This window comes from Marmota marmota, unplaced genomic scaffold (assembly GCF_001458135.2).
Source record: "Marmota marmota marmota unplaced genomic scaffold, marMar, whole genome shotgun sequence".
NCBI classification, from domain to species: domain Eukaryota; kingdom Metazoa; phylum Chordata; class Mammalia; order Rodentia; family Sciuridae; genus Marmota; species Marmota marmota.
In genome coordinates, this window is record NW_026000057.1 from 43,800,970 (window position 1) to 43,827,972 (window position 27,003).

Sequence of the window (27,003 nt, forward strand, 5' to 3'; positions counted from 1 at the left end):
CAGTTTTTTCTTCTAGTGGATTATTTTTTTCTAATCAATTTTCCTTAGGTGATAATATAAAATATATCATGAAATTTTCAAACAATTTGACTTGAAAAGGTTTGGCATGTTACAAATGACTCCATTCTTTTTCTCAGTTAAGAATACTTAAAAGTGCCATTTCCTTGGAAGTGTTACTGAAGCCTTTTTCTTGAGCCATATTTCTCTTTTATAAATATAAAAGTCTAGCCAGACATTGTGGTACACTCCAATGCCAGCAGTTTGGATGACTAAAACAGGAGTTCAAGGCCAGCCTCAGCAATTTAACAAGACCATGTGTCAAAATAAAAAATAAAAAGGGCTGAGGATGTATCTCAGTGGTAAATGACTCCTGGGTTCAATCCCCATTATCTAGCTATCTATCTATCTATCTCAGATCCCATTTTAATTTCATGGAAAATTTTGACATTTTCAAGATCAAGAACAAATACTAACTGATTTTCCATATATACCTCATTTCTGCTCTCTGAAATCTTCAGATTGAATGTCTTTCCTGAATCTCTGCTCACTTTTCAGCACGTGCAAGAGAGGAATTTTCTGAATGATATAGTTAGTACATCAGTCTTTGTTGCCTGGAATGGGAGTAGAGAGAATTTGATGTTCCATGGTCTTAATGCTTCTTTCAGATGTCTTTTAAATTAATAATGAATCCATAATATACCTGAAGTACTGAAGTCTAGTTTTAGTTATCCTAAATTACCATGTTTAGCAGCATTCATTTTGGAAAATACATGTATACTTCTGAAATTGAATTGAATGTATTATCTTGAAATTCAGGGAATTTGTAGTATGTTAGAGACAGTGACATATTTATACAAATGATATTATAACAAGTTCAAATGTGAATAGTTCCATAGAGAGATTACTATTAAGGAAGGATAAAGAATAAATTATTAAACTTGGTAAGATCAGACAAAGATTGATAGAGTAGACAGAATGTGAGCTGACCGTGAAGGTTCTGTTGAATTTGGATACGTGGAAGGAACTTCATGTGAGGAGTGAACAGAGTCACAGAGTGGGCATGGATGGATAAGCTCAGAAAATGTCAAATGACATGGTGTGCATCAGAGTAGTCAGTGAAAAACAGATGGGCCTTGGATATCATTTGGCAATTAAACCAATAAAAGTGTGATTTTTTTTTTAGTTACACAGGGACACAATATTTTTATTTTGTCTGTTTATTTTTATGTGATACTGAGGATCCAACCCGGGGTCCCACACATCCGAGTGCCTCACCCCTAAGCCACAATCCCAGCCCAAAAGTTTGAATTTTTTTTTCATGAGTAAAGTTTAAAAAAAGGCGGGGGGGTGGTGGGGTGGTGGTGGTGGTGGTGGTGATGATTAGTATTGAGATCTTGAGCATTTGACCTTGAGTCGAGAGTACCTGAATAAGACTTTTAGAATACAGTGATTAGGATTGGGAAGTGAACTTTAGATGGACCAAGAATTAAGATAAAAGGTAATTTTGGTAAGAAAAAACATTTTTTTGGCTGCTTATTCAAAACTATAGGACTACACAGACTTTTCTAAGTGCATAGTGGTTAATTGTATCAATAGAAAGAAGGCATGTATTGGAATATAAGAAAAATAGATAAATCAAAATTTTTGGTTCTATAGAATTGGCTCTACAGTACACAATGTGATGAAGAAGTATTATTCCAGTGGTTCCTGGATGGGATTCTCAGGGGCACAGCAAACCCAAACAGCTCTGTTTTTTTTTTGGACAGAGGATGGAACCCAGGGACACTTAACCACTAAGCCACAGCCCCAGCCCTTAAAAAAAAAAATTAGCTAGAGATAGCATCTTGCTAAGTTTCTCAGGGCCTCCTAAAGTTGCTGAGGCTGACTTTGAACTCACAATCCTCCTGCCTCAGCCTTCCAAACCACTGGGATTACAGGTGTGCACCACCACACCCAGCTAACTGGGTTTTGTAACTGATGTTTATTCTTTATTTATATAGCCATTGCTGAATCACACTGGGATTTTTCTCTAGTTTTCATCTGTCTGTTGTCTGTCCAAGCAGAAAGAGAGATTTATTTTTAAGTTGTCTTTATGTAAGGTAGAAGATGGACGTGTACAGCCTCACAGGCTGTTACCATGGCTTTGCAAGTTTCTGCCCAAGGTAGGAATGCTTTCCCTGGATGACCAGATACTCGTCCCAGGATTAATGCACCACTGGCCATGCCCTTCTGGGTCATTGACCTTGCTGCATAGTAGAAGTTTACTTCCTGAATCAATCATTGTAGAAATAGACTATGTACAGGGGGAGGGAGATAGAAGAGAAAGGGCAGAACATTCCTAGTGTTCTGATCTGCGTAGTCACTCACCTCAAGAAAGTGAATGAGACTTCTCCTGCCTTCTTGCCTACGTACACTATTCAAGTTGGTCAGATAGGAACACTAGAGCTAATGGAATATTCATGAGGTCTTAAGATATGTTTTTATGGATTTGGATCTTTACCTAACATTATACATTATTAGGTATTTGGGATAATCTGACTCAGGGACTGTCATTCACCTGGAAAGATCTATTTGAGTACTTTACCTTGCAAATCATAAGAATTTGACTAGCTTTAGCCAAATTCTGCACTTACTATTTTTCTCTATACAGGTTTATAATCTAGAAACTCCAAATAGCTACGTTATAATATTAGAAAAAAGAGAATTGTTTTTATTTATGAAGGGCTTCTTTAGTTGCCAAAGAATTTTGACAATTTATTTCATAGAGCTGATTATCAATATTTTTCTAATTGGTTTTGAAAATATTAGTGTACAACCTTTTGTTGCTTTTTGTCAAACTCTTTGAGAATGCCACCCTGAAGTTAAAAAAAAAAAAAAGATAACGTATCCAGATATTTAATGTAAATGTGCTATTTAAAGTTTATTACTTATTTCCAGGGTCTCCCTTTCCCCAACATGCAAGCAGTGAGTGGAGAAAAGGCAGTGTTTATGTGGGCCACAGTCTGAATTGGACTATGAACTTCTGGGCAGGAAACCATATCTTGTTCTTTTATTTTCCTGGCGTCTAGTGCCTGGCACATAGAAGGTGACCAATAAGCTTTGTTCAACTGTGATTGGATTATTGATGAAATGAATATGCCAACAGATTAAAAGGGCACTGTACTCTCTCCCTGTTGGCAATATCAGTAGACTTCAAAAGGGAATGTTGTTCCAGCATTATTTTGGAAAAATACCAGGTTTTTGCATTTTTTTTAATTGAAGTATTGTTCAGGACCAAAGGTACATGCCTTAGAACTAGTTTTTTTGGTATCAATGGGCCTCATTGTTATCCACTCTTTTTTTTTCTTCTTAGAAGATATAACATAAATGAGTTTAAAGTCACAAAATAATATGTTCAGCTACTGTTAGTTACTTCCTATTCTTCCTTATCTCTTGTGAGCAAGAATGGTTGCTCTTAGCCCTGCTTTTAAAATCCATTTGTGACTCTTGAGAAAGGATCCAAATGAAGATACATTGAGACTCTCAGTCCCTAGAGCTGTAAAAACCCAAATGATGTTTAAACAACCATTTATCATGCCCATAGGTGAGAAATTCCAACAGGGAACAGGGGAAAGATTTTTTTGAATTCCACATGATCTGGGGCTCAACAACTGTAGGGTGGGATCATCATCAGGTTCCTTCAGTCATGTGGTTGGTGGCTGACACTAGCTGTTGGCTGAGACCCTGGCTCGGGCTTTTACACCTACTCTTTCCCTTTCCATGTGGCTTAGATTTGCTGGCAGCATGGTAGTTGGCTCCCTAGGGTGGATGTTCCAAGAGCAACAGAAACAGGTGGCAGCTGTATCCTTTGTTACTCCTGCTGTTCTCTGTTGATCAGAGAAGTCACCAGCTTGCCCAGGTATGGATGTAGCAGCCCCTCCTGATGCAGAGGTTCTGAAAGCACATGAGGGACTGGAAATATGCCTTAGCTATTTTTTGGGAAAATAGTCTGCTATACAATGTAATTCCTGTGTCTTTTGCTATGGCTTTTGTAATTTTCAGGAATGATTAGTAATATATGTATCCCACATTGCTTTTACCAAAGACTACTTATCAGTTTCCTGTATATAGACTGTTAAAAAAAAAGTGCAGTTAAATGTGTTACTCAGATGCTGAAGTGTAGATGAAATTTAAATCTGAAAATAAATAAAAATAGATTACCTAGAAATATTTTCTGCAGTGAAATAAAATTTTATTTTTTGTCCCAAATCCTGAGTATTTGGTTTTTAAACCAATGGTAATGCATGGAATTGTCATTAGAAGCTGTATTTCTGAGCTGGGATTGAGCACTTACCTAGCATGTGTGAGACACTAGATTTAATCCTCAGCACCACATAAAAAAATAAATAAGATAAAGTTATTATATATATCTACAAAAAAAATAAAAAGCTGTATTTCTTTTATTTTCTCTTTATAAGATATACAGATCTTTGTAAGCTATACAATATAGCAATCTGCAAAATCGATTATTAAGCAATATGAAATATACAGAAAATTTGCAAGTATAATTCAAAGTATTTTTTGTTTGTTTGTTTTGATTTTTGGTGCTGGAGATTGAACCCTGGGGTGCTTTTAAATTACATCCCCAGTTCTTTAATTTTGTGACAGGATTTCATCCTGATGCTGAGGGTCTTAATAAATTGTGGAGGCTGGCCTCGAACTTGAAATTCTCCCGCCTTAGCTCCTGAGTTGTTGGAATTATAGATGTGAACTACCGTGCCCATATAGTTATTATTATTTTTTTACCTGAATTGTCTGAAAGTATTTTTCCTGTATGAGATCTTAAACACATTATTATGTGTTTTGTACACACAAGACTGTTCTTGTACATAACCACAATACGGGATATCAAAATAAGGAAATTAACAATGGTACATTCCTACCACCTAACTCTCACACCTCATTGGAAGTTTGCCATTTTTTAAATAATGTCCTTTATAAAGAAAGACTCCAGTTCAGAACCAGGTGTGTGTCTTTCAGCCCTTTCTTCATAAATGTTTATTCGTTGCTTTTTTTGATTCTCATGACTTTGACACTTTGGATTCCAGAGTATGGACTATTATTTGATAGAATGTCCTTCCGTTTGGACTTATCTTCCATTCCTCATGATTGGATTCAGGTTATGTGTTCTTGGCAGGAATACTGCAGAAGGCATGCATCTGATCAGGGGGTCGATGGTCTTGACTTGATTCATTATTGAGAATGTCCATTTTGACTAAGGTGTTATGACACCAGGCTTACTCTCTGTCGAGTTACTAATTTTACTTTGGTAATTACTCAAAATTTGAAGCTATGCAAATTTTCTTCATCAATCTTTATGTCCCTGTGACTTTACATTATAATGATTAGGGAAAATGTGTCAGTTTTTTTTTTTTTTTTTCCCCTAGAAGAAAAGAAGGAAGGCAGAAAGACTGGCCTGTCTTCTTATAGTCAGGTCACATAATTTATTAGCTAAACTTGCATTTTAAAAGGAAACTTGTTGTAAGTGGACCAATAATTGCTCTTAAATTCTAAGGGAAAGATAGTCTTATTAATCCAATTCACTGAATGGAAAATTACAGCAATAGACTTATTGTTTTTATTTTGTTTAAGGATTCAAATTACTATTAGCTTTCTTGTTTTACTAAAAGAAATAAGTACTGAGTCTCATAAGCTGGGGGTGGGTGGGTCTTGTATGTTATATCTATATGCTAACATTACTACAGCAAGATAGTAAGTTCAAAATCCTGTGAGAGGGTAGGTCTACAGGGAGAACCAAGGGCCTCTGGTAAAGAGCTGTGATGTGAAGAGGAAGTGTTAGGCACGTCCAGACAGGCTGTATCTCGGGAATGAAGAATAAATGCCAGAACCCAGTGTACTCCAGGTGGAAATATAGGTATGGCCACATTGCGAAGAACGTGAACTTTGCTGGGCATGGTGGTACACACCTGTAATCCCAGCAACTCAGGAGGCTGAAATAGGAGGATCATAAGTTTAAGACCAGCCTCAGCAACTTAGTGAGAACCTGTCTCGAAAGAAAAAATGAAAAGGACCAGGTATATAACTCAGTAAAGAAACCCTGGGTTAAATTCCCAATGCCTCCCCCCCCACCCCTAAAAAAGGATGTGAACACTTCAAAGACAGGAAGTTTTAGTCATTTATTATTTGTTTTGCCCCATGTACTTGGAAGAGTATCCAGTATTATGCACAACAGATGTTCCGTGTTAAATTAATGAATGAAATTAGAAACCCACCGACCTTTCTGGGGCACTATTTGATAAGTGATCATTTGATAGAACTTTGACAGTTAGCCTGATGGTATATTAAGTAAAGAATGTTCCAGGATCTTTGTAGAAATGTGGATCTCCTCTTTCTTCATCTTTATCTCTCCCCTGCCTCCCCTTTTCTTATTTTAAGTAAACGTGCAAATCCTCCCCCATACTCTCCAAGGTTTACATGTCATTTTCAAATAGAATTTTTTTCTTTTCCAATGAAAGCTTCTCTATTTAATGTTTCTGTCTTTTTTTTACATCCCACGGGTACTTTTCATAGTACCTCAATACCTTGCCATACCCATGTCTTTGGGTCATCCTGACCGCTTGTATGCAGTCTCTTGAAGGTCTTAAGAACCTTGAAAATTTCATTCTCTTCAAAGTCAAGTGCAGGTTTCAAATTTTGCTTACTTCTTCTAATTGTAACTGTACTGGCAGTAGGTAAAAGCCTATGAGAAAGAAAAAAAGATACTGCAGAATCTCAATAGAAATCACCTTGACATTGATCTCTATCTCTTTCTTGGGTTAGCTGTAGTTTAACCCTTTGGATAATCTTATAAATAATTTTCTGAAAATCTGACAACTAGACTTGATATTACATATAAAAACATTGTATTCACTACTTTTTGTTTCTGTATTTCAAGCAGCTTTGTTCTGAAGAATTTAAAATATGGCAAAGAAAGAATAACAGATAAAATATCTTGGTATAATATGACTTTTCCTTTTTTTTCCTTTTCTCAATGTGTATAGCATTTTAGCCCATTTATTGTTCATCAGATATTGTTATCAGATATCCTAGCTAGGGAAAAGAATAGGCTAATTTTTAGTTGGAAAAAAAAACAACTTTTACATATTTGATCTCATTTAATCTCACAGTGTCCTGTGATGTATTATCAACATTTATAGAGATGAGGAAGCTGGGCCTCAGAGATTAGGCCATCTTCATTGTAATCACAACAAATTGTAGATTTGGGGTTTGAGGAAACTCTCTTGTCAAACAAATTTTGTTGAAAATAATGATCCTTTTGATTGGCAACTTTTACATTCTCTGTAGGATTTTTTTTTGTTTGTTTAATAAGTTTTAACTATCTTTTTAGTAGTCAAAGATCACATTTGATATCCCAAGATGTTTTAAAAATATTTTATGTCAAAATGTTGTGATTTCAACTACTGGATTTTGCAGAATGAAAATATTTTTTCACCTAACCTAAGCAGAACATTTTTTATCAGACAACTTAAAATGGGAAAAGAGGCCCATAGATGTTGTGTTAAGAACAAGGAAAGCAGCCCCAGCACCCTGCCCCCTTCTCTGCCATCACTGCCTCTGTGTGGGATACTGTCACAGTCCAGGCATTCTTTCCCTCAGAATGGTGGGGCTGACAAAGGATGCAGTGTTTTTGATTTCTTGTCTGGCTGGCCCCCTCTCAATGTTCCCATTCTGGGGGGAGAGAAAGGAATAGACTTGGGTCACAGGGTGCCCTCAGGACATATCTGGGTCTAACTACTGATGTCCAGCCTGCCCACAGGCCTCACACCTGTTGAAGATGTGACGTCTAGAAAATTCTCGTGTCCTCAGAATTAAGTCTAGTGGAAGACAGAGGTGGGGGCCTTCACCATCCAGCTTTTAGTTATTACATTATTGGTTCTGTAGTACTTTTTTTAAAAGGTGGTTTTTACATTTTTGTCATTGGGACGTGTTTTACATTAGCCATAATTAATAGGAGGTCTCTGTGTTTGGAAAGAGGCTGAGTATATAAAAGAAAAGAGTCATCCAATGATGGTCTTCTGTAAAAGTCACAAGAACTAACTTTGTACTCCGTCTTTTATTGTGTTTTCTGATCTTCCCTTTCTTTACATTCCTCATGTCAAAGATTTACCTGAAAGTTTTACCCTTTTGGAGTATTTGCTTTCTGCATGTAAAGTTCCTTGTCGTACTTCATGGTGCTATGTGTAGGGCAGTGGGCAATGGGAGCATAGCGTATTTCTCATTGCTTTTATTCATCCTGTGACCCAGTCAAAATATTGGGCATATAATTATTTTATGAAAAGAAATCTGGCAACACTAGAGAACAAATCATTTTCTATATTGGTCATGATCATTAAAAAAAGACAAATGCTTTATATATGTATCTGATTATGATACATATAATATATATTATCCGTGTTTCCTTATTGTGGTACCTTTTCCTTCAAAGAACTTGTCATTTAATCCTACGAGGAGATAAAATGAGTATTTTTATTGTGAAGGTGTCATTCATATTGTGAGGTTGTTATATATGTATGTATGTATATAGGGGTGTGTGTGTGTGTGTGTGTGTGTGTGTGTGTGTGAGAGAGAGAGAGAGAGAGAGAGAGAGATAGAGAGAGAGAGAGAGAACTCTATAGGAAAGTATAGGTGGCTATCTGAAGTGATAAGTAGCATAGGAATGGGATTATTGAGTCTCAAAGTGAGGAGATACGTATGAATGTTGATGATTTATTGCTCAGAGTTTGACCCATTACTTTGATCACTTGGCTTTCACTTACATTTTGAAAGAATCCTTTCCCTGAACCCCTAGATATGTGCTCTGAGTTTGGACTTGTGATGGTTGAAGCCCAGGCCTCCCTGCTCTGTGCCTGCTATGCCATCTAGTGGAGCAGTGTGCATGCAGTGTTAACAGCCAAATTTAAGAACTGGATGCAATTTCCAAGTTCATCTCTTGAATGAAATGTTTGCTGGGTATGTATATACAAAAATGTCCATAATATACATAGGAAGTAATACTGCTAATAAGTGGCAGTATTACTTACACTTTACTTAATAAAGTGTTCATTTTTTCATGTACTTTTTTATATTTCGGATTTCTTCTTGAGTATTTACAGATTCGTTGATATCGTAAATGGATGAAGATTTAGTCCAGTTTTTGTAATATGACACTTTCTGAGGGGTGGGGACAGGGGGATTCTAAAGTGCTTTATTATTTAACAGTGTTAAATTTCTGAAATTATTTTGTTTATATTGAACACATTTTGGCACACATTTTGATGGGGTCTTAAAGTTCAGAAAATCCTGTATACATATACATAGTAGAGAAGGCACCTAGGGCCTCCCAGCCCATCAGAGATAAGGACATACTTTTTATGAAGTTTCAATTCCAAAGCCTTTGCCATGAGTTCTGGAAATTTAAGACCCCCTCAGCCTCAGCTGTTAATGCCTCCTAATGTCACCCTTGTCAGTCACATCCAAAACTCACCCCCTTCAATGTTCCCATAAAACATTTGTCACGTTAAGATTTTGTGTGTTTAGGTTGGAAATGAGATTATGGAGGGAAAGAGGTGTGTGTCCAGGAGTAGCCAGGTGTTAGCCAGACTAACTAGGAGTTAGTCCTACTAACTAAGAGTTAGACTAACTCCTAGTCCCTATTCTGCCCTTTCCCTTCATCTCTTCTCCCTCCAGCCCAGGAAATAAGTAGGTTAGTATCTTCTAAAAATACTGAGTATGTTTCCTGAAGAAAACCATGATGAATACATTTTTTTTTTCCTGTTCCCTTACATAGCAATGAAGGCCAAATACTTAAATGTATTCATGTAATGGCTAATGATTATGGGAGGAAAAATAAGCACTTGGATTTTGTCTTATATCATGCAAAACAAAGAACAAAAAAAATGAAGAAGTCTTTTATGGGGAATTTGTTGAAACTCAGAGACTTTTTAGGTCTTTGTAAAGCAAAATTTAAATAGCATTATCATAAGCCTTACTAAATTTGAATGTAAACTTTTTGTAAATAACATTGACCCTAAAAGTTTCTTCTTTAGACAACTAGATCATAGGTGATAAATTATTTGAAGACAAACCATAGGAATAAAGGACTATTTGTGTTCAAATCATTCTATCATGAAGCATTTATATATGTGTTTTAAGTACATCTGGCTTTGGACTGTACATAAAATTAAATTTTTAAATCGATTTGTTCTTGTTTCTTACTTTAAATCCACAGATAACACTATTAAATTTTCAGTACATGTGATATGCTTGGTAGAAGCAGCAGTTAATAGCTCTAATCTAAGGTTGATAGAGCCTCTATTTCTTTTATATATTTATAAATGAGTAGAGTTTCCTACCAAATAAGTGTAGTCTGTTTTACTTTCTCAGTAGCTAGGATATTATTCCTCCTTTCCATCTTCACTTTCAGTCCAGTAGTGACAGTATTCACTAATCCACTGGAGCTTAGAAGGTGGTCCCGCCCTTCTCCTACTTAGAATGTGTGTAGTAGAGCCAGGTAAAGCAAATACCATTAAGTGATCAGAGGAAAAGGGGGAAAAAAAAAAAGAAAACTTAGGCCTAACTTTCCATTTTACTTTGTGATAATACTCCTTATTGAGTAGTACTCCTCAGCTACATGTTTAGTTTTGCTGGAAAATGATATGAGATGTAAACTCTGAGTGACAGGGCCAATGCAATGACTCGTGATCCAGAGCAGGACAACTATAGGCTGCATGAGAGATAACTGAGAGCTCACTGCACACATGAGCACAGATGGGTCAGGCCCCTGTTTTCCTGACTATATGTGGCCTACGTGGTATCAGTGGACAGCAGATGTGTTGTCTTTATAGAGGAATTGTGTATTCTTCAAAGTGCTGTAGCACTGTTGGTTTTTATATGGGGAACTGAAACTTGATGTCTTAGGCAAAATTTATTCAGAAGGATGACTTGTCTTTAAAAATAAGCTGGTGCCTCTGGAATGAAATATAGCAAGCGGTAGCCCATAAAATAAAATGCTTTCTTTTTCAATATAAATCAAGCATATGTCAAAGCTGCATTAATTTTTTTTTGCCAATATGATTGATTTGTCATGTTCAATCCAAGTCTTTTTTTTATAACCTCATATAAAATTTGTCTCTGACTATGTATCAAATATCAGTTTTAATTTTCTGAGATCTTAGGTCATTAGCTACTGATTTTTGTTGTTGTTTGGAAGGTTGTTTTATTTGTTTGTTAGTTTGTTTTGGTACTGGGGATTGAACTCAAGGGCCCTTTACTAACTACTAAGTCACATCCCCAATCTATTTTTTTAAAAATATTTTTAGTTGTAGATGGACACAATACCTTTAATTTGTTTATTTAGTGTTTTTTTTTTTTCTTTTTTAATTTGGTGCAGGGGATAGAACCTGGTGTCTCATGCATGCTAGGCAAGCACTCTACCACTGAACCACAACCCCAGTCATTTTTACTTTATATTTTGAGACAGGGTTTCAATAAATTGCTGAGGCTCACTTGAAACTTGTGATCCTCCCAAGTCATTGTGATTAGGGGCATGTGCCACCACTTCCAACTGTTATTATTTACTGATCCTTGCCTCCCACCCCCTAAAAAAAGTATGCCTTATTTCAGTTAGTGTTGTCAGATGTAATATTTTAATCGAAGGAAGTTACTCAGAGGAAAATAACATATGGTCTTCTTTACTTTTTAATTGTTTCAGAAAATTGCCTTCAGCTTTTTTTTAATTATTAGAAATTTATCCATAATAGTTGGGTGCATCCCGACAATTCACACATGCATTGAAATTGATTTCAGTTCATGATTCCCCCTCTTTCCCTCCCCTGTTTCCCTCCTGTCTTCCCTCCCCTCTCCCATTCTTCTTCCTCTACTCTACTAGACTTCCTTTTGCTCATCTATTAATTTGTATTTGATTGGTTCTTTATGTAATCTTTATTCTTCCCTCCCCCTTTCCTTATTTCACTCTAGCTGCTGCATGTAAAAGAAAACATTCTAATTTCTCAGTTTGACTAATTTCACTTAGCATAAAATCCATTCTCCATTTCCATCTATCTACTGGCAAATGCCATAATTTCATTCTTTCTTATGGCTGAGTAAAACTCCATTGTCTGTGTGTGTGTGTGTGTATCACAGTTTCTCAATCCGTTCATCTATTGACAGGCATCTAGGTTGATTCCATAATTTAGCTATTGTGAACTGTGCTGCTACAAATATTAATGTGGCTGTGTCCCTATAGAATGCTGATTTTAAGTTTTTTGGATATATGCCACGGAGTGAGATAGCTGGGTCATATGGTGGTGCCATTCCTAGTTATTTTTTTTTAATATTTTTTACATGTACTTTTAGTTGTTCATGGACCTTTATTTTATGAATTTATTTCCATGTGGTGCTGAGAATAGAAGTCAGTGCCTCACACATGCTAGGCAAGCTCTCTACCACTGAGCCCCAGTCCCAGCCCCCATTCCTAGTTTTTTGAGGAATCTCCATACCACCTTCCAGAGTGGTTGTACTAGTCTTCGGTCCCAACAAAAATGTATGAGTGTTCCTTTTCTCCCCCACAAATTGACTAGTATTTCCGTTGTCCTTTTCTTGATTGCCATCTGATAGGAATAAGATGAAATCTTAGGGTATTTAGATTTGCATTTCCCTGATTGCTAGAGAGGTTGGATATTTTTTCATATAATTGTTGACCATTTGTGTTTTTTTTTTGAAGGGTTTCTGCTTAGGTTTTTTTTTTTTTTGTCCAGTTATTGGTTGTGTTATTTATTTATTTATTTATTTTGGTGTTAAATGTTTTGAGTTCTTTATATATTCTGGATATTAATCCCCTATTGGAGGAGTAATTGGCTAAGATTTTTTTTCCCATTCTGTAGGCTCTCTCTTCATGCTCTTAATTACTTCCTTTGTTGTGCAGAAGCTTTTTAGTTTGATGGCATCCCATTATTGATGATTGGTTTTATTTCTTACACTTTAGGGGTCTTGTTAAGGAAGTCAGTATCAGTACTTATATGATGCAGTGTTGACCTTATGTTGTCTTCTACTAGTTGTGCAGTTTCTGCTCTCTTTCCTAAGTCTTTGATCCATTTCAATTTGAGTTTTTTGCAGGGTGAAAGAGAGGGATCTAAATTCATTTTTCTATGTATGTCTATTGAGTTTTCCTAGCACCATTTGTTTAAAAGGCTGTCTTTTCTCCAAGATATATTTTACCTTCTGCTTTTCTAAACCAAGGTATTGATGACCCTGACTGAGAATGATACTGGTCTTCATAAAACTAACTGTCCTGTTTTGATTTACAGGATCTCCAAAGGTGGGTAAATGGTGCTAATGAACATGGCTTTGTCCTGGTGTCTTTTGGAGCTGGTGTCAAGTATTTGTCAGAAGACATTGCTAACAAACTGGCAGGAGCTCTGGGAAGATTACCTCAAAAAGTGATTTGGAGGTAAGGTAATGATTCATATTCTTTCTTTGCTGTTGATTTTCAGTACCCACTTATTTGGCCTGCAGGTCCCATAAAACACATCACATTTGATTCACTGGCAAGATTAGTAGAAAGCCCCTGAGTTTTCATTTTGTTTCTTGGTTATTGAAATTTAAGAATTAATTCATAAGACTATTATAGACAAAGAGACCTCTGATCTATAATGTTTTTACCCTATATGATTTGGAATGATTTATGGAGGGTTAGATTAATTTGTATGTTTCCCTTAGATTTCTACCCTTGATTACTCTTCTATGATATTTTAAAATTTAGTCATATATTGCCTGTATGTACTCCTTCAAATCAGCTTTGAAATGAGGCAGAAAAGGATGATTGAATAAATAGATAAAATATTTCAAGGACTTTTGAACTTCTTTGGGCTCCCACTTTATAGATGTTTTTGATTTCTTAATCCAAGAGACCAGGCCTCTAAAACTCAGGAACTTACTAGTTAACACTGGTTAAGAAAGAACTGTAAACCATCAGACGTGGCACATGCCTGTAATCCAGTAGATTGGGAGGCTGAGGCAGGAGGATCACAAACCAAAAACCAGCCTCAGCAACTTAGTGAGATCCTGTCTCTAAATAAAATTTTTAAAATGGGCTAGGGATATGGTTCAGTGTTTAAGTGTCCTTGGGTTCAATCTTCAGTACAAAAAATAAAAAAATAAAAATAAAAAAAGGTAGACCCCCTAGATCAACTCCAGCTTCTTGTGCAGACCCTGATAACAGGTATCTGTCTCTGGAATTCCCAACCTGATGTTTACAAATCAGACTTGAACACTTTATTTGTCACATATTTATTTAGGATGTGCCACTGCTGTGGGGTTATAGAGATATAGTAATGAACATGGTCAATCCCAGGGTTTCTACCACAATTAGAAGAAAGTGTCTCAAGTCATTCCAAGTACTCTGAGTCATGTAGGTTTCCCCTTTGATTGATAATTACCATGTAGGAATGACTTCCAGCTTCTCCTGGCTGAGCTATGAGATGGACACATGTTGTATTCTAACTATTCAGAACTTTTCCTTTCAGATTCCAGTACCATTATTTATTCTATTAGTTTTCACCCAGAAAACTTGCCGCTTCTTTATTTAGGATAGTTTTACCTGTTCTTTTCAGACTCTTGTCTTTTTTCTGGTTGTTAAGCACCTTTATGATTTATCTTTTAAAAATCAGATTGGGAAAAGCCTACTAAAATCCTTTGGTCTCCAGACCTCCTTTCCCTGGGGCTCTGTATGCTTTCTTCCAGTTCCTGCCCCTTTCTCCTTGGGCTCAGGGTGTCCATGATGAGGGCTGGTGACTGCCCCTGGTGACTCTTCCTATTTTCAGCTTCTGAGTACTAACTAGTGTGGAATGACTTCTAGCAAAGGATCATTTGGTTGGTTTACCCGAATCTCTGTGCATAGGTGAGAAAAGCCAATGGAAAATAGATCTTTATAGAAGCAAATTATTTCTTTCCTGTCCCTCAATCAGTGAAAGATGTTTGGTTAAAAAGAAAATCAATTTTTGTTGATGCTGATGGATGATTTCATTTCTTAAAAATATCAACAAATAATCATGAAACATTTACTTTAAAGTTTAACCAGAGACACTGTACCATGAGTAAGGTTTGATTTTTGAGAGATTCATTGTCTGATATGCATTTTAGGTTTTCTGGAACCAAACCAAAGAATCTAGGAAACAACACAAAACTAATAGAGTGGTTACCGCAAAACGACCTGCTTGGTGAGTGACATGTGGGTACTTACTTGGATGTTAAGAGTTTAATTTTTATGCTTAAGCAATTTGTAAAATACACGTATAGTTTATGATGAAGTCATTACGTTTTATCTAGTCTCTCAATTCTTAAATTTCAGACCAACATTTCAAACCTTTATTGGAAAATGATATGTGAAATGTAATCACTATGGTCTTTAATTTAAAATTTTAGACCAGTCATCAATTTTAATTATCTGGAAAATATACTTAATAAGCTACATAAATTACCAGTGAATGAAGCTATACCTGATTTGGATAGCCAGATAAAAGTAGTAAAATTAAACTAATGAAAATAATACAAACTGGTGTTACAGTTTTATTATAGATGTCTCTGATAATCCAGAGAAATTAGAAATTATTCATTTGTATGAAACCAAAAAGAAGCAGAAAGCTAGAGAAATAGATTTGTTTTAATTTCAGTATCGGGTCATCAGTCTGAATTTCTTCTTAAATCAGTAGGCATTTTTGAAACACTTTATTTTTAAGTGTTTTTATTGGTGCATTATAGTTGTACATAATAGTGGAGATTAATTGTGACATATTTGTACATGCATACAACACAGTTTGCTTAATTTATTTCCCTACTACTCACCCTTTCCCTCATCTCCTCTCTCCCCCAATCCCCTTCCTCTATTCTACTAGTTTCCTTTCCATTTATTTATTTTTTTTTAATGGGCATAGTCATAAATGAAAGTCGGATTCATTGTAAAACACTTTGTTTTTTTTGTTTTATTTATTTCTTGGGCTTCTGATCCTCAACTCAAAATTAAAATATAATAATTTTATTCATATCTTTGAGGTATATTTGAATCTAAATAATTTAATTCTATGTTTAATAAGCACAGATAGTAAAAGTGTTATTAAGTTTTTAGGAAAATATAATATTATATTAAGGCTTAATATATATAAAGGAAATCATAAAGAAAAAGTTATTAGAGTTCACAATATTAGCCACAATTTACTTAAGAATGGTAACACCTAACATTATATAAAGTGACTTTAATTTTAAATTATACTCTTAAAAATAAGCTTTTAATACACAATTTTTAAAAGGTACACAGTGATCCTCCTAAAAACCAGCAATATGAATTTGTAACTATTAAAAGTAAAGAGTTTTATACATATAGTTCTTTTTATCTACTTCATTGTAAATATTCTGTAAATGATAAAACCGAGGAGACACAAACATAAGACATTTTTTCTTGTGAGAAATGCTTGCATTTTTTCCTTCTTTTTACTTTTTTGTCTACTACTGTGACCTCAAATTCCATAGAAAGCCGGAAAGTTAAATAACTTGACAATCAGCTGTCTCAGAGCAAGTGTGACACTATTATCCAGCAACATCTAAACTTCTTTCACCGTGTGACCTACAGCAAGGTGTAACTATTCAATGGTCCAGGCCCGGAGGCCTCCCCGTGTCCATGTCTTCTCTGGTCCTCCAGTCAGCTCCATGACTTCTCTAAGATAAATGCCCTTTTTCACTCTAGGCATGATCTTTGCATGTTTTTTGATGGTTTCCAACTATGATCAGAAGATTCTTCCAGAGTGAGAAGTAGGAACCAAATCAGTATCTTTCCCCTCCTGTTAACCTCTTAATATCCCCCTCCTTTCTGCCCACCAGCTCTGCTTTATTTTGTACTGCTGGGTTTGGTGGTATGGTTTTGTTCAGAGATAGGGTTCTGCTGCTAAAAAGAAAGTTTGAAAACCACTTTTGTGGATTTCTGTGGATTTCCTTTACTTGAGCCTAAAAGTATGAGAAGCCATTTTTGCAAGTAAGGGATAGAGACACTGCCTGACCAAACTCTGTTTGACTTTGGGCAGGAATGTTCTGGGAGCCCATTAAGGCTGAGATGTACACACACAGTCTACTTTGAATGCTGTGTGTATATCTAAAATATATTTCTGCATGCTGCAATTCTTTTTTTTTTTTTTTTTACCAAAAACAGATTTCCTAAGTGTGGAGTTTATTTTTTAAAAAATTCTTTTGAAAGTTTTTGATCCCTTTTATGACACGTAGGCTATTTACTACATGAGGACAAATCTCACTAAAGTTTTGAGAAGTCATCTCTTTTATTCCCAAGACAACTAGATGTTACATGATGATGTTGCGTCTCTTAGTACTGATTTTGTACAAATATCCTCCTCTGCTTGGTTCAATTTTACACTTTAGGTATATAAACAAGTACTATAAAACATGGATTCTGGGAGAACTTGAGTGTTGTAAATGGTGATTATTGTACAGTGTTCTTTCATAGATAAGCACTAAATAGTTAATTGACTTCTGGAATCCAGACTTACATTTTTTTTTAAACAAGTGTGTTTGACTCTAATATAGATAAATGCTTGAGTAGCCAGAAAGGAAATCCCTATTTTTAGTAGAATGTGGTCGTACCTTGATAACATTTGGCATTTCTGCTTTCATTGGCTTCCTATTCTTTCTTGGCCATTGAAATTTGTGTTGCTAGGCACATGTTGTCAGTGTTTGAAAGTTGTAATGTATTTTAATGCTTGAAGATATACATTTCAGTTACCTAAAAATGGCTTTTGATTGATGTATACAAACCAGGTAATTTTGTTAAGAGCAAACGTTTTCATTGCTAAAGACAGGAATCAGTTAAATTATGCCTTTGAAAATCTTGTATCTTAAATGTATATTTACTGTAGTATTGCTATTTAAGAAATTTCTGGAAACATCTAGAGAGATAATGTAAGTTGTTTTTTTTTAAATTCTTTAGGGCATTCAAATATTAAAGCCTTCCTGAGCCATGGTGGTTTGAACAGTATTTTTGAAACTATGTATCATGGTGTGCCTGTAGTGGGCATCCCACTTTTTGGAGACCATTATGACACCATGACCCGGGTACAGGCAAAAGGCATGGGAATATTGCTAGAGTGGAAGACAGTAACTGAAGGAGAGCTTTATGAAGCATTGGTGAAAGTTATCAATAACCCCAGGTAAGGTTTCAATTAATATTAAAGTAGATTTCTCTCTCTCACACACACACACACACACACCCCATAATACATTGTCAGAGAGATTACAATGGGAACAATCACTGGGGCCCGACAGTGTGTCAAATGTTGTGTCTTTTATTTCAGTGTGAAGCTTATAATCCTAAATATATCATAGTTTTCATCATCTACATGGTAGAAATGAGGCACTTGAAAATCAGAGATCTTCAGTCATTGCCCGGTCACACAGCTATTAGAGTAGAAATTTGAAGCCAGGACCGTTGGATTCTGAGGCCAGAGCTTTTTTTAACTACAACATCAGCCTGCTGCTGCTGGCTTTCTGTAGTACTAGATATTGTTGAAATGCTCAGGTTTATTTACTTTGTAAATGATGAATCACAATTTTTTTTCTTTTTTAAATTTTCATTGTGCCCTGAGTTTTGCAAATGAGTCTCAGAGGGTGGAGAATGGCCTGTGTAGTTTGAAAACAAAGGAGCAGTTTTCCCCATTGTAATGATATTGAATTTATCATGTATTTCAAATAACATTAGACTTGAAGAGTGTAACTTTTTCTGTTCATAACCAGGGCTTAACTTTGAGATGAGAAACTTTGCCATATTCTAAGGAATACCAACTGTAAGAAGTATTACTCCATATAAAGTGATACAGCTTGCATAGAAAATTCTGGATTTGACTGAGATTCATTTTGTAGCCTTCGTGTGGGCTCAGAGGTGTCCCTTAGGCTCTGACCCCTTAAAATACCCAGTGTCTTAATCACTGCTCTGACACTTGAGCAGTATGTTTTATGATCCAGAGTATATTCATCTTCTATAACCTGTACTTCTCTTCTTATGATCTAATGAATTTCAAAACATAATGTTCTTATGGAAAAAATTTGTCTATATTCTATGTAAATTTTTAAATGAAGCCCAAAAGTTAAGAGTGTTTTGGATGGGGCAATTATTACTGATACTAGATTATAAAGAGAAGAGCAAAAAGTTCAGTAATTTAGAATAGTCCAGTGGGTTGTTTTGTTTTGTTTTGTTTGTTTTGTTAAGAGTTTTGTGTGGCTCTACCACTAAGCTATAACCCCAGCTCAGTCCTTCTGTGTTCTGTGAGGTATTAGCCAGGATGAATCACAGAGAAAGCTGGATTTAATCTCAGGTAACATTAAAATTAAACAATAGTTACAAAATATCAAAGTATGCATAGAAGCTCAATTTTAGAATTTTAAATTTTGTATAGTGAATACATTTATATCATTCTAAGAAAAGTATGCACATTAATAAATAATGAGTTAATTGCATATAACTTGAAGTTTTTAAATATTTAGCTGAAATATTTTGAACATATCTTACTGTATAAAATAACAATAATTTATAAAGTATTTTTCTTTGCTAAAATTCATTATATAAACTGAATTCATTATCTTTCTTGTTTTCAAATACATGAACATGTACCACATTTAATGTGCAATAATTATTGAGAGGTCTTCACCAATATCATATCCAAGATATTCTACTTTAAACCAAGTAACCAATATTGCTGAAGAAGTATTTCTTATTTCTTTTACTTATAATTAAGTGATATTATAGCATACCATATTTAAATGACATTATATATTTTACTTCTTCCCTAACTAGTCTTTAGGGTTTATTTAATGAACTCATTGCTTCTCTTGTTTTGAGGGATTTTTGTTTGTTTGTTTTGAATCTGGTGATTTTATTATTTTAAGGCAAGTTATAAAGAAAGGTGGGAGTTAATCACTATTAAAATTGCATCTTTAATCTGTGGCCATCTTTTAACGGAAGACATACTTTGTAAAGTAATGAGCTGTAATTACAAGGTAATTCCTTTTTCCCAAAGGGCCTTATTGAAGATATTCCTTGGAATAGTTCAATGCTGGCTTGAATGACCATTTTAATCACAGTATTTGCTTTTTTTGTTTGTTTGTTTTAATTTTGCAATCTTCATATTCTTATTGGAATACATTTTTGAATTTTTTTCATATTAAGCTACATATTTTGTCATTCTGATTACTGTTAAGCAAGTCTAACTCAACTGAACATCCCTAGTACTAGATGCCTTTTCCAAATGACTTTGGCCATATTCTTGCCTCCCACCATTATGATTTAGTTCATACTCTTCTCTTGACCTATCAGGTCTTCATGTATGTACAAATTTTTGTTTCTCTGTAAAGCACAATTTGAACCATATCCTCTATTATATATATTCTTAATCTCTCTAGGCAGAATTTTTATTTCTTATGTCAAAACAATATCAACTTCAATCAGGGATCCATATACAAAGGGACTCTGGTCATTTGTCATTGATTGTCACTATTTATTTACATATTTTTAAGTTAAAATAAAATGCACTTTATTGTGTTCAGATATTTTTAAATTAGAATGAAATGCATTTTATTGCAGTTACATATTTTTAAATTAATATAAAATGTATTTATATTTACCATTGTAGCTTGTTTTTAAAATTAACTCTTTGAGAGTGCTTTCTTTAAACATACATACATGCTCACATATATTCACACATATACTACATATAATGTCATATGTGACTTTGTAATTAGTAGTATTTTTCAACCTTTTTATATGTTTAAAAATATTCTTATAGTATCATTCAGTATTGCTTTAAATACAAAAAGAAAGTCATTGCTTAAAAATCGATGCAACAAGTTCTGCATTTTTTTTTTCTGTCCTTTACTTTTAGAATCTAGTAAATACTGCCCTTGCTGGTTCAGACCCACTGATTGATTAGTAGTAATTAAAAGCCTCTAGTGTGGAAAGAGCATAGGGTTTGGAGTCCGGAAAACTTGAACTAGAATCTCAAGTTCTATTCAGGTTACTTTCTGTGTGGTTTTCATTTGCCTCACCAGTTTAAATGTATTTTATTGGGTTAGCATAAGATAATGTGTTTAAAATATTTTTTCAGTGCCTGGAGCATATGAAGTACCCACTGAAGGATAGTAATTTTATTATTTCCCCCATTTTTAAATTGAGAGATCCATAAATACAGAATCTTCAATATGCGTAATTGTTCTGCATTTTGAACCCACTCCACAGCTACCGTCGGAGAGCTCAGAAGCTTTCAGAAATTCACAAGGATCAACCTGGTCACCCTGTCAATCGGACTGTCTACTGGATAGATTACATTCTTCGTCACAATGGAGCCCATCACCTACGTGCCGCTGTCCATCAAATTTCTTTCTGTCAGTATTTTTTACTGGATATTGCCTGTGTGCTTTTGCTTGGTGCTGCCTTGTTTTACTTCCTCTTGTCCTGGGTGACCAAATTTACCTACAGAAAAATCACCAGTCTGTGGCCTAAAAACAAGCATAGCACTGTTAATGGACATTACCACAATGGACTCCTCAATGGCAAATACAAAAGAAATGGTCATATTAAACATGAAAAGAAGGTGAAATGAGCCAGCAGCCCAGGTGATGAAAACAAATCTGTTCAGTCATTGAATTTTTATTGCTAGAAATTAGTTTAACAGCTACTAAAAGTAAAATGTCAGCAAACAATTCTAACACTTCCTTATCAGATCTTACTAATGAATTTCTGTGGAATTAAGATGGCTGTACAAAGCACAAACCTAAAAATGCGAAAATGTATTTGGTTCAAATACTGATGCAGAAAGTTTTGGCACTGAACCTTTTAGAAGCCTTAATTATTTAAATTAATTAAGTGACTGTATCAGACCTTAGTTTTAAATGTTGATATGTGTGTGTCACAGGTAAAGAATGGTTTCTTTTCTCTTACTAAGAGGGTTGTGTGTGTGTGTATGTCTGTGTGTGTGTGTGTATGTGTGTGTGTATGTATGTCCGTGTCCTAATTCAGAGAATTTTATCTGGCTGCTTGCTACATTTGTTGAGGGTACAACGCATTCATGAATGAAGTAATAAGACAGTCAGGATCCAGATGTCTCTCTTGTAACTTTTCCTGTAGCATTAACGTGTGAACTCAGAACACTCCATCAGAGAACACTCCATCAGAGAACACTCAAGACTGAATACAGAGGAAGTAAATGAAAAGATAAATGGCACAGTTTTTTGTCCTTTTTGTTTACTTGTTTTGTTTTGTTTTCCTTTTGTTACCAACTATGGACACTTCTGGGGGGAAACGTGTAATTAAAAATGTATAAATTAGTTGTCACATTTTCCCCCTACTAATAATTTTCCTCTGGAAGAATTTTATTATTTTTTCCTATTTTTATTTTAACAAGTAACATTTTGTTCAATGCATAATGAAGACAAAGCAGCAAACTCTGACTTTTGTTCAGAATACTAGAGATTATTGCTTATATGGGGCATTTTAAAATAAGGCCATTGTTTGAATGTTTATGTGACTGATGGCTTTTCTGTGATGTAAGTTTTGAATATTTAGATGTTCCAAACCCAAAGTTCTAATTTTGAAACATCATCTTTATCTCTTTTATTTTCTGGGCCACACTCTATTGTACATAGGTGCCAACAGTTATTTCTTTCAAACAGAACATTAAATGGTTCTCATTATTGGTACCTGCTTTGTCTGCAGAAGTTGTAGAATTTGCTGGTATACAGAGGTGACAGAAATAGAGCCACTTGTTTGTAAAGATAAGTTCTTCTTTCCCTCCTTGGTCCTTCAGCCTCACTTCAGCAGCCTTTTTCCAGTCATTGTGACTGACATGGAATAGTGACAGTATTCATGTAGAACAGGGATGCAAGTCACAGACATCATAAAACCAGGACCTCCCTGCTGGACCATTTACTATTATTTTTTCCATGTCATTCTGTTTACTTAGTATTTGCACTACACCTGTTGAGTGTATGCTTTATTTATTTGTAGTTTGAAATCCTATGACTGACATCTGAAAAATGCAACATTTGCCTAATGTCATTCACTAACAGAAGAGTTATGAAAATTCTAGAATGCTGTAAATCCTTGTCATACACTATGACATACAACTTCATTACACTCCCACCAGGAGCCACTTTCCTGTACTTAGAAATAATGTCACAAGTAGTTTTCTAATGTACAATACAGACAAACGTACTGCTCTCTGAATACTTGAAGAAATGGTATTACACATATAAGCCTATTATACTTTTTCACAATCTTATAATAATGTTGCCGTTAAAAGGGACAAAAGAATACACAGGCAATGAATGGTGGGATGGTAACAGGGCTTAGAGTGTATGAATGAATTGATTTTACTTTCTTGGAATTTGATGAAGTTAATAGGCACTGACTGGATGATTATAACTTAATCTCCACTGTGATAAAAACTTAAACAATAAACATGATTTAAAATAGAGAAATGTTGTTGGAATAAAATTTTTATTCAGATTTTATTTCACAATATTATGTACATTCATTATAAACATGTTTCTAAGACAGGTCTCCCAATTTTTGTATGTGTATGCGGGTGTGAAAACAATGTATTAAATGTGAGAATGTATTTTTATTAAACAGAGGGATTTACCTGACAAGTACATCAACATGGATATTAAAATTCTATTCCAGATTTAAGAATGTTAAGTGTAGGTATTTACTGATCATTGTTATTTTTATTTTTTCTTAGGAAGCTTATTGTTAGACAGTTTTCATAGAGAGAGTGATTTTAAATTTTCCACACTTGGCTTAAATTCTCTAATAAAGTAAAATTTTCAAGAAGGGATTTATTCATTTATTTTTTAGAAAGATTTTTTTGCAGCTTTTTAAATATCTCCATAGCTGACTATGATGTTCAAAACAAATGAGAATTAAGACACTTTGCCTCTAGAACGTAACTTCTAGTATTCCACCACATAAGCACAGGGGTAGGAAAAAGCTAATGTTTGGGTTAAAGTATTGATTTATGATTGAGGTTGGAGAAAGCTAGAAACTCTCCAAAACTCAGCTACTTACCAAATCCCAAAATACAACTAAAATTCTATGTCTTCACTCTGAAGAGAAAATGTTTCAAAACGACCCAAGTAATTTGAAGAATGACTTCAAGTGATAATCCAGTGATCTCTTTTATTGAAAAAAAGTACAATTAATTCATTTTTATTCTTGCTGCTAAGTAATTCAGCTAGTTTGTAAATGTAAAATCACATTTGAGAATGTCTGTTTCCTTTTGGTATAATCAAAAACAACTTGAAATGGAGAATTTTTAAATCTTATATAATGAAGTTTGAGAATCATAGGAATTCTGTTGTTGAAACCTCTCTAAATGTGTCAGAGAACATCTTGTCCTACTTCTGAGATGGTAAGAGTTTTAACTAGCTTTTAAAGACATATATTTCATGCAAAAAAATGCTATTCATATTTTTGGCAGATAGCAAAATAATTTTTCTGACAAATTTTAATAAAACGTGCTTAGAAGTTCACACAATTAAAATACTCATGTTTTCATTTTCCTATAAATCCTGCAAAGCGTCACAGGTCCCAAATCACTTGGGTGTTTGTATTCCTGAATTAGGGGTGATTACAGCAGGGGATGAGTGACATAAATAATGATAATCTTAGTTTTTAAAATAGGGAAACCAAGAGGCATGCAATAATTGTATCATTCCTACTCTTTCTTTGGGGTAATTCAGACATAATTTAAGAGATAATTCTCATAATAATCTGCAAAATCTCTGACACTCTGCATAGGTGGTGTGGTAAATCCAGATTTTTTTCAATAGAGTATAATCAGAATTCAGAGTGAAAAATCTGAACTCCATGTAAAATTATACTGTTATTCAAATATGATGGCTAAAATGTCTGTCTATAAAAGAAGTCCAGCACCAACATTAATCTCAGGTATTACAATATCTCAGGTATTACAAAGTGCTTTTATGTGTTAACCAGTAAAACATGAATTTCTCACTGAATTTTATAGAATTAAAAGTATTATATTCCTATGTTACTTCCCACAGTTAATTTAAGCTTTTTCAGTAATCCTATCTTGTGTAATAAGTGATAATTCCCTACTTCAGAGAGAGGGACTAATTTGAGTTTCATTGAATCTATAGAGTCATCCATACTTCAAGAGATCATTTCTCCTAAAATCAGATTCCTTAGTCCTAATGTTCAAGATCAGATTTCCATTTAGATTGAAATTAAATAAAAAAAACAAGCAACCAAGAAAAGTTTTGTTATCAATATACTTCATTCACATAGATTTAATTTTTAAAATGAGAGATTTGTTACTCTTGTACTTAGAACAGAACTGCATTAAAGTATAATATGTTGAAAAGGTGAATTTCATATGTTCATGACAATTCTGGTTTAGTCACCCTGTTAGAACTCTGAAGGAGATTCATGAATATTCTTTACTTGGAGCTGAAAATGGAAACTTTTGAATATACAAACGTTGGTAAATTTCATGTAACATTAAATTTCACATTAGCAATGATATGTGTGTGTGTGCTGTGATATCTTGGAGTGACCTATGCATTTTATTCACAAACCACAGGAACTGGTGATGAATAGCTTAAAAATCATCAGTTCTGCTTTCAAGCCCAAGTCTGCCTTCTGGTTATAGCATAGATTGAATTTATGAATGTGACAGGGCATCAATGCTTAAAAATACCAACATTAGCAATTAGTTAAGTTTCATCAGAAAAAGCAAATGCTGCTGGGCATAGTGGCACACACCTGTAATTCCTGCACAGGAGACTGAGCACAAGTTCAAAGCCAGCCTCAGCAGTTTAGCAAGGCCCTAAGCAACTTGGTGAGACCCTGTCTCAAAATCTAAAAATGGGTGGGTATGTGGCTATGTGGTTAAGCGCTCCTGGGTTCGATCCCCAATAACAAAAAGGAAAAAGAAAAAAAATGCTAATGATATTTATATCAATGGGAGAAAATATATATCAATAGAATTTTATATATATTTATGTGTATGTAGTATTTTTAGAAATTATTTATTTTAAAAGTTCAAACTAAAAATATTGTTTTTTTTTCTTGAAGACTGGAAGTAATATGGAATTTTTAAAGACTTTCACGTAATAAAAGCTGTCTATTTTAAACTGAAGAAAGTTCAAAAGAACTAACAAGTTTTAGAAACTTGGTCAGAAGTACCTTTCCTAATACATCTTGCCAAAATGAGAGAATATAGAAAGAACATGATATAAAATAAACTTAATCCACTGCATTGAATATATTCTTCCTTCTTGTACTTCCATCTTCTTTTTTATTCTAGAATAAAAACATTTTTAGGTTTAGAAATTTAAACTACATGTAAATTCTAGGTATAAATAACATTTCTCATAATCAATTCAGTTAATAATGACAGTTTCTGTTTCGGGGGTCTCAAAAGGATGAAGACAATGGAGAAATTCACTCAAGTCCCTCTGCTTTTCTGCACCACCTGTTCTCTCATCCATGGTCCTGCTTCCAAGCTTTCTCTTATCTTTGTTAGGCATTTACTAAATTGGACTCCCATTTCCTATTTATGTTGCGTAGATTGTGCCTGTCTATTTAGTAATGCATTTTGTTATTAACAGAATGTGGAAACCACTGGAGTGCAAGTATCCAAAAGTACAGAATGCTAAACTGAGAACATGTCCTGTGTTTTTGTTTGTTTGTTTTGTTTTTAAAACCTGTTATCTGTGCCAATTGAATATCACGTAGGTTGTAAGGTTTCTTGAAAATAATGAATGTGCAGACCGTGCTTCTAGTGGGTATTGAAAGAGCCCTATCAGTGAGTGCTCATTTTGTTCCCTTGGGGCACTCGCTGTGTGACTCTCTGGATATGGCACTGGGTGAATTTTCTGGGGCATAGCTCAGTGATC

The 27,003-nt window shown here is 34.6% G+C and overlaps 1 protein-coding gene across 4 annotated transcripts in view; it reads left to right on the plus strand.

The window, feature by feature from the left end:
• Positions 1-25,625, plus strand: part of Ugt8 (UDP glycosyltransferase 8) — an 81,200-nt gene extending 55,575 nt beyond the window's left edge. For all 4 annotated transcript variants that reach the window (XM_048813837.1, XM_015484668.2, XM_048813839.1 and 1 more), the window contains exons 3-6: positions 13,344-13,486; positions 15,178-15,254; positions 18,023-18,242; positions 21,320-25,625. In XM_048813837.1, the coding sequence (XP_048669794.1) occupies positions 13,344-13,486; positions 15,178-15,254; positions 18,023-18,242; positions 21,320-21,683 (804 nt within the window). In that variant the 3' untranslated portion in view covers positions 21,684-25,625. The remainder of the gene's footprint in view (positions 1-13,343; positions 13,487-15,177; positions 15,255-18,022; positions 18,243-21,319) is intronic.
• The last annotated feature ends 1,378 nt before the right edge of the window (positions 25,626-27,003 follow it).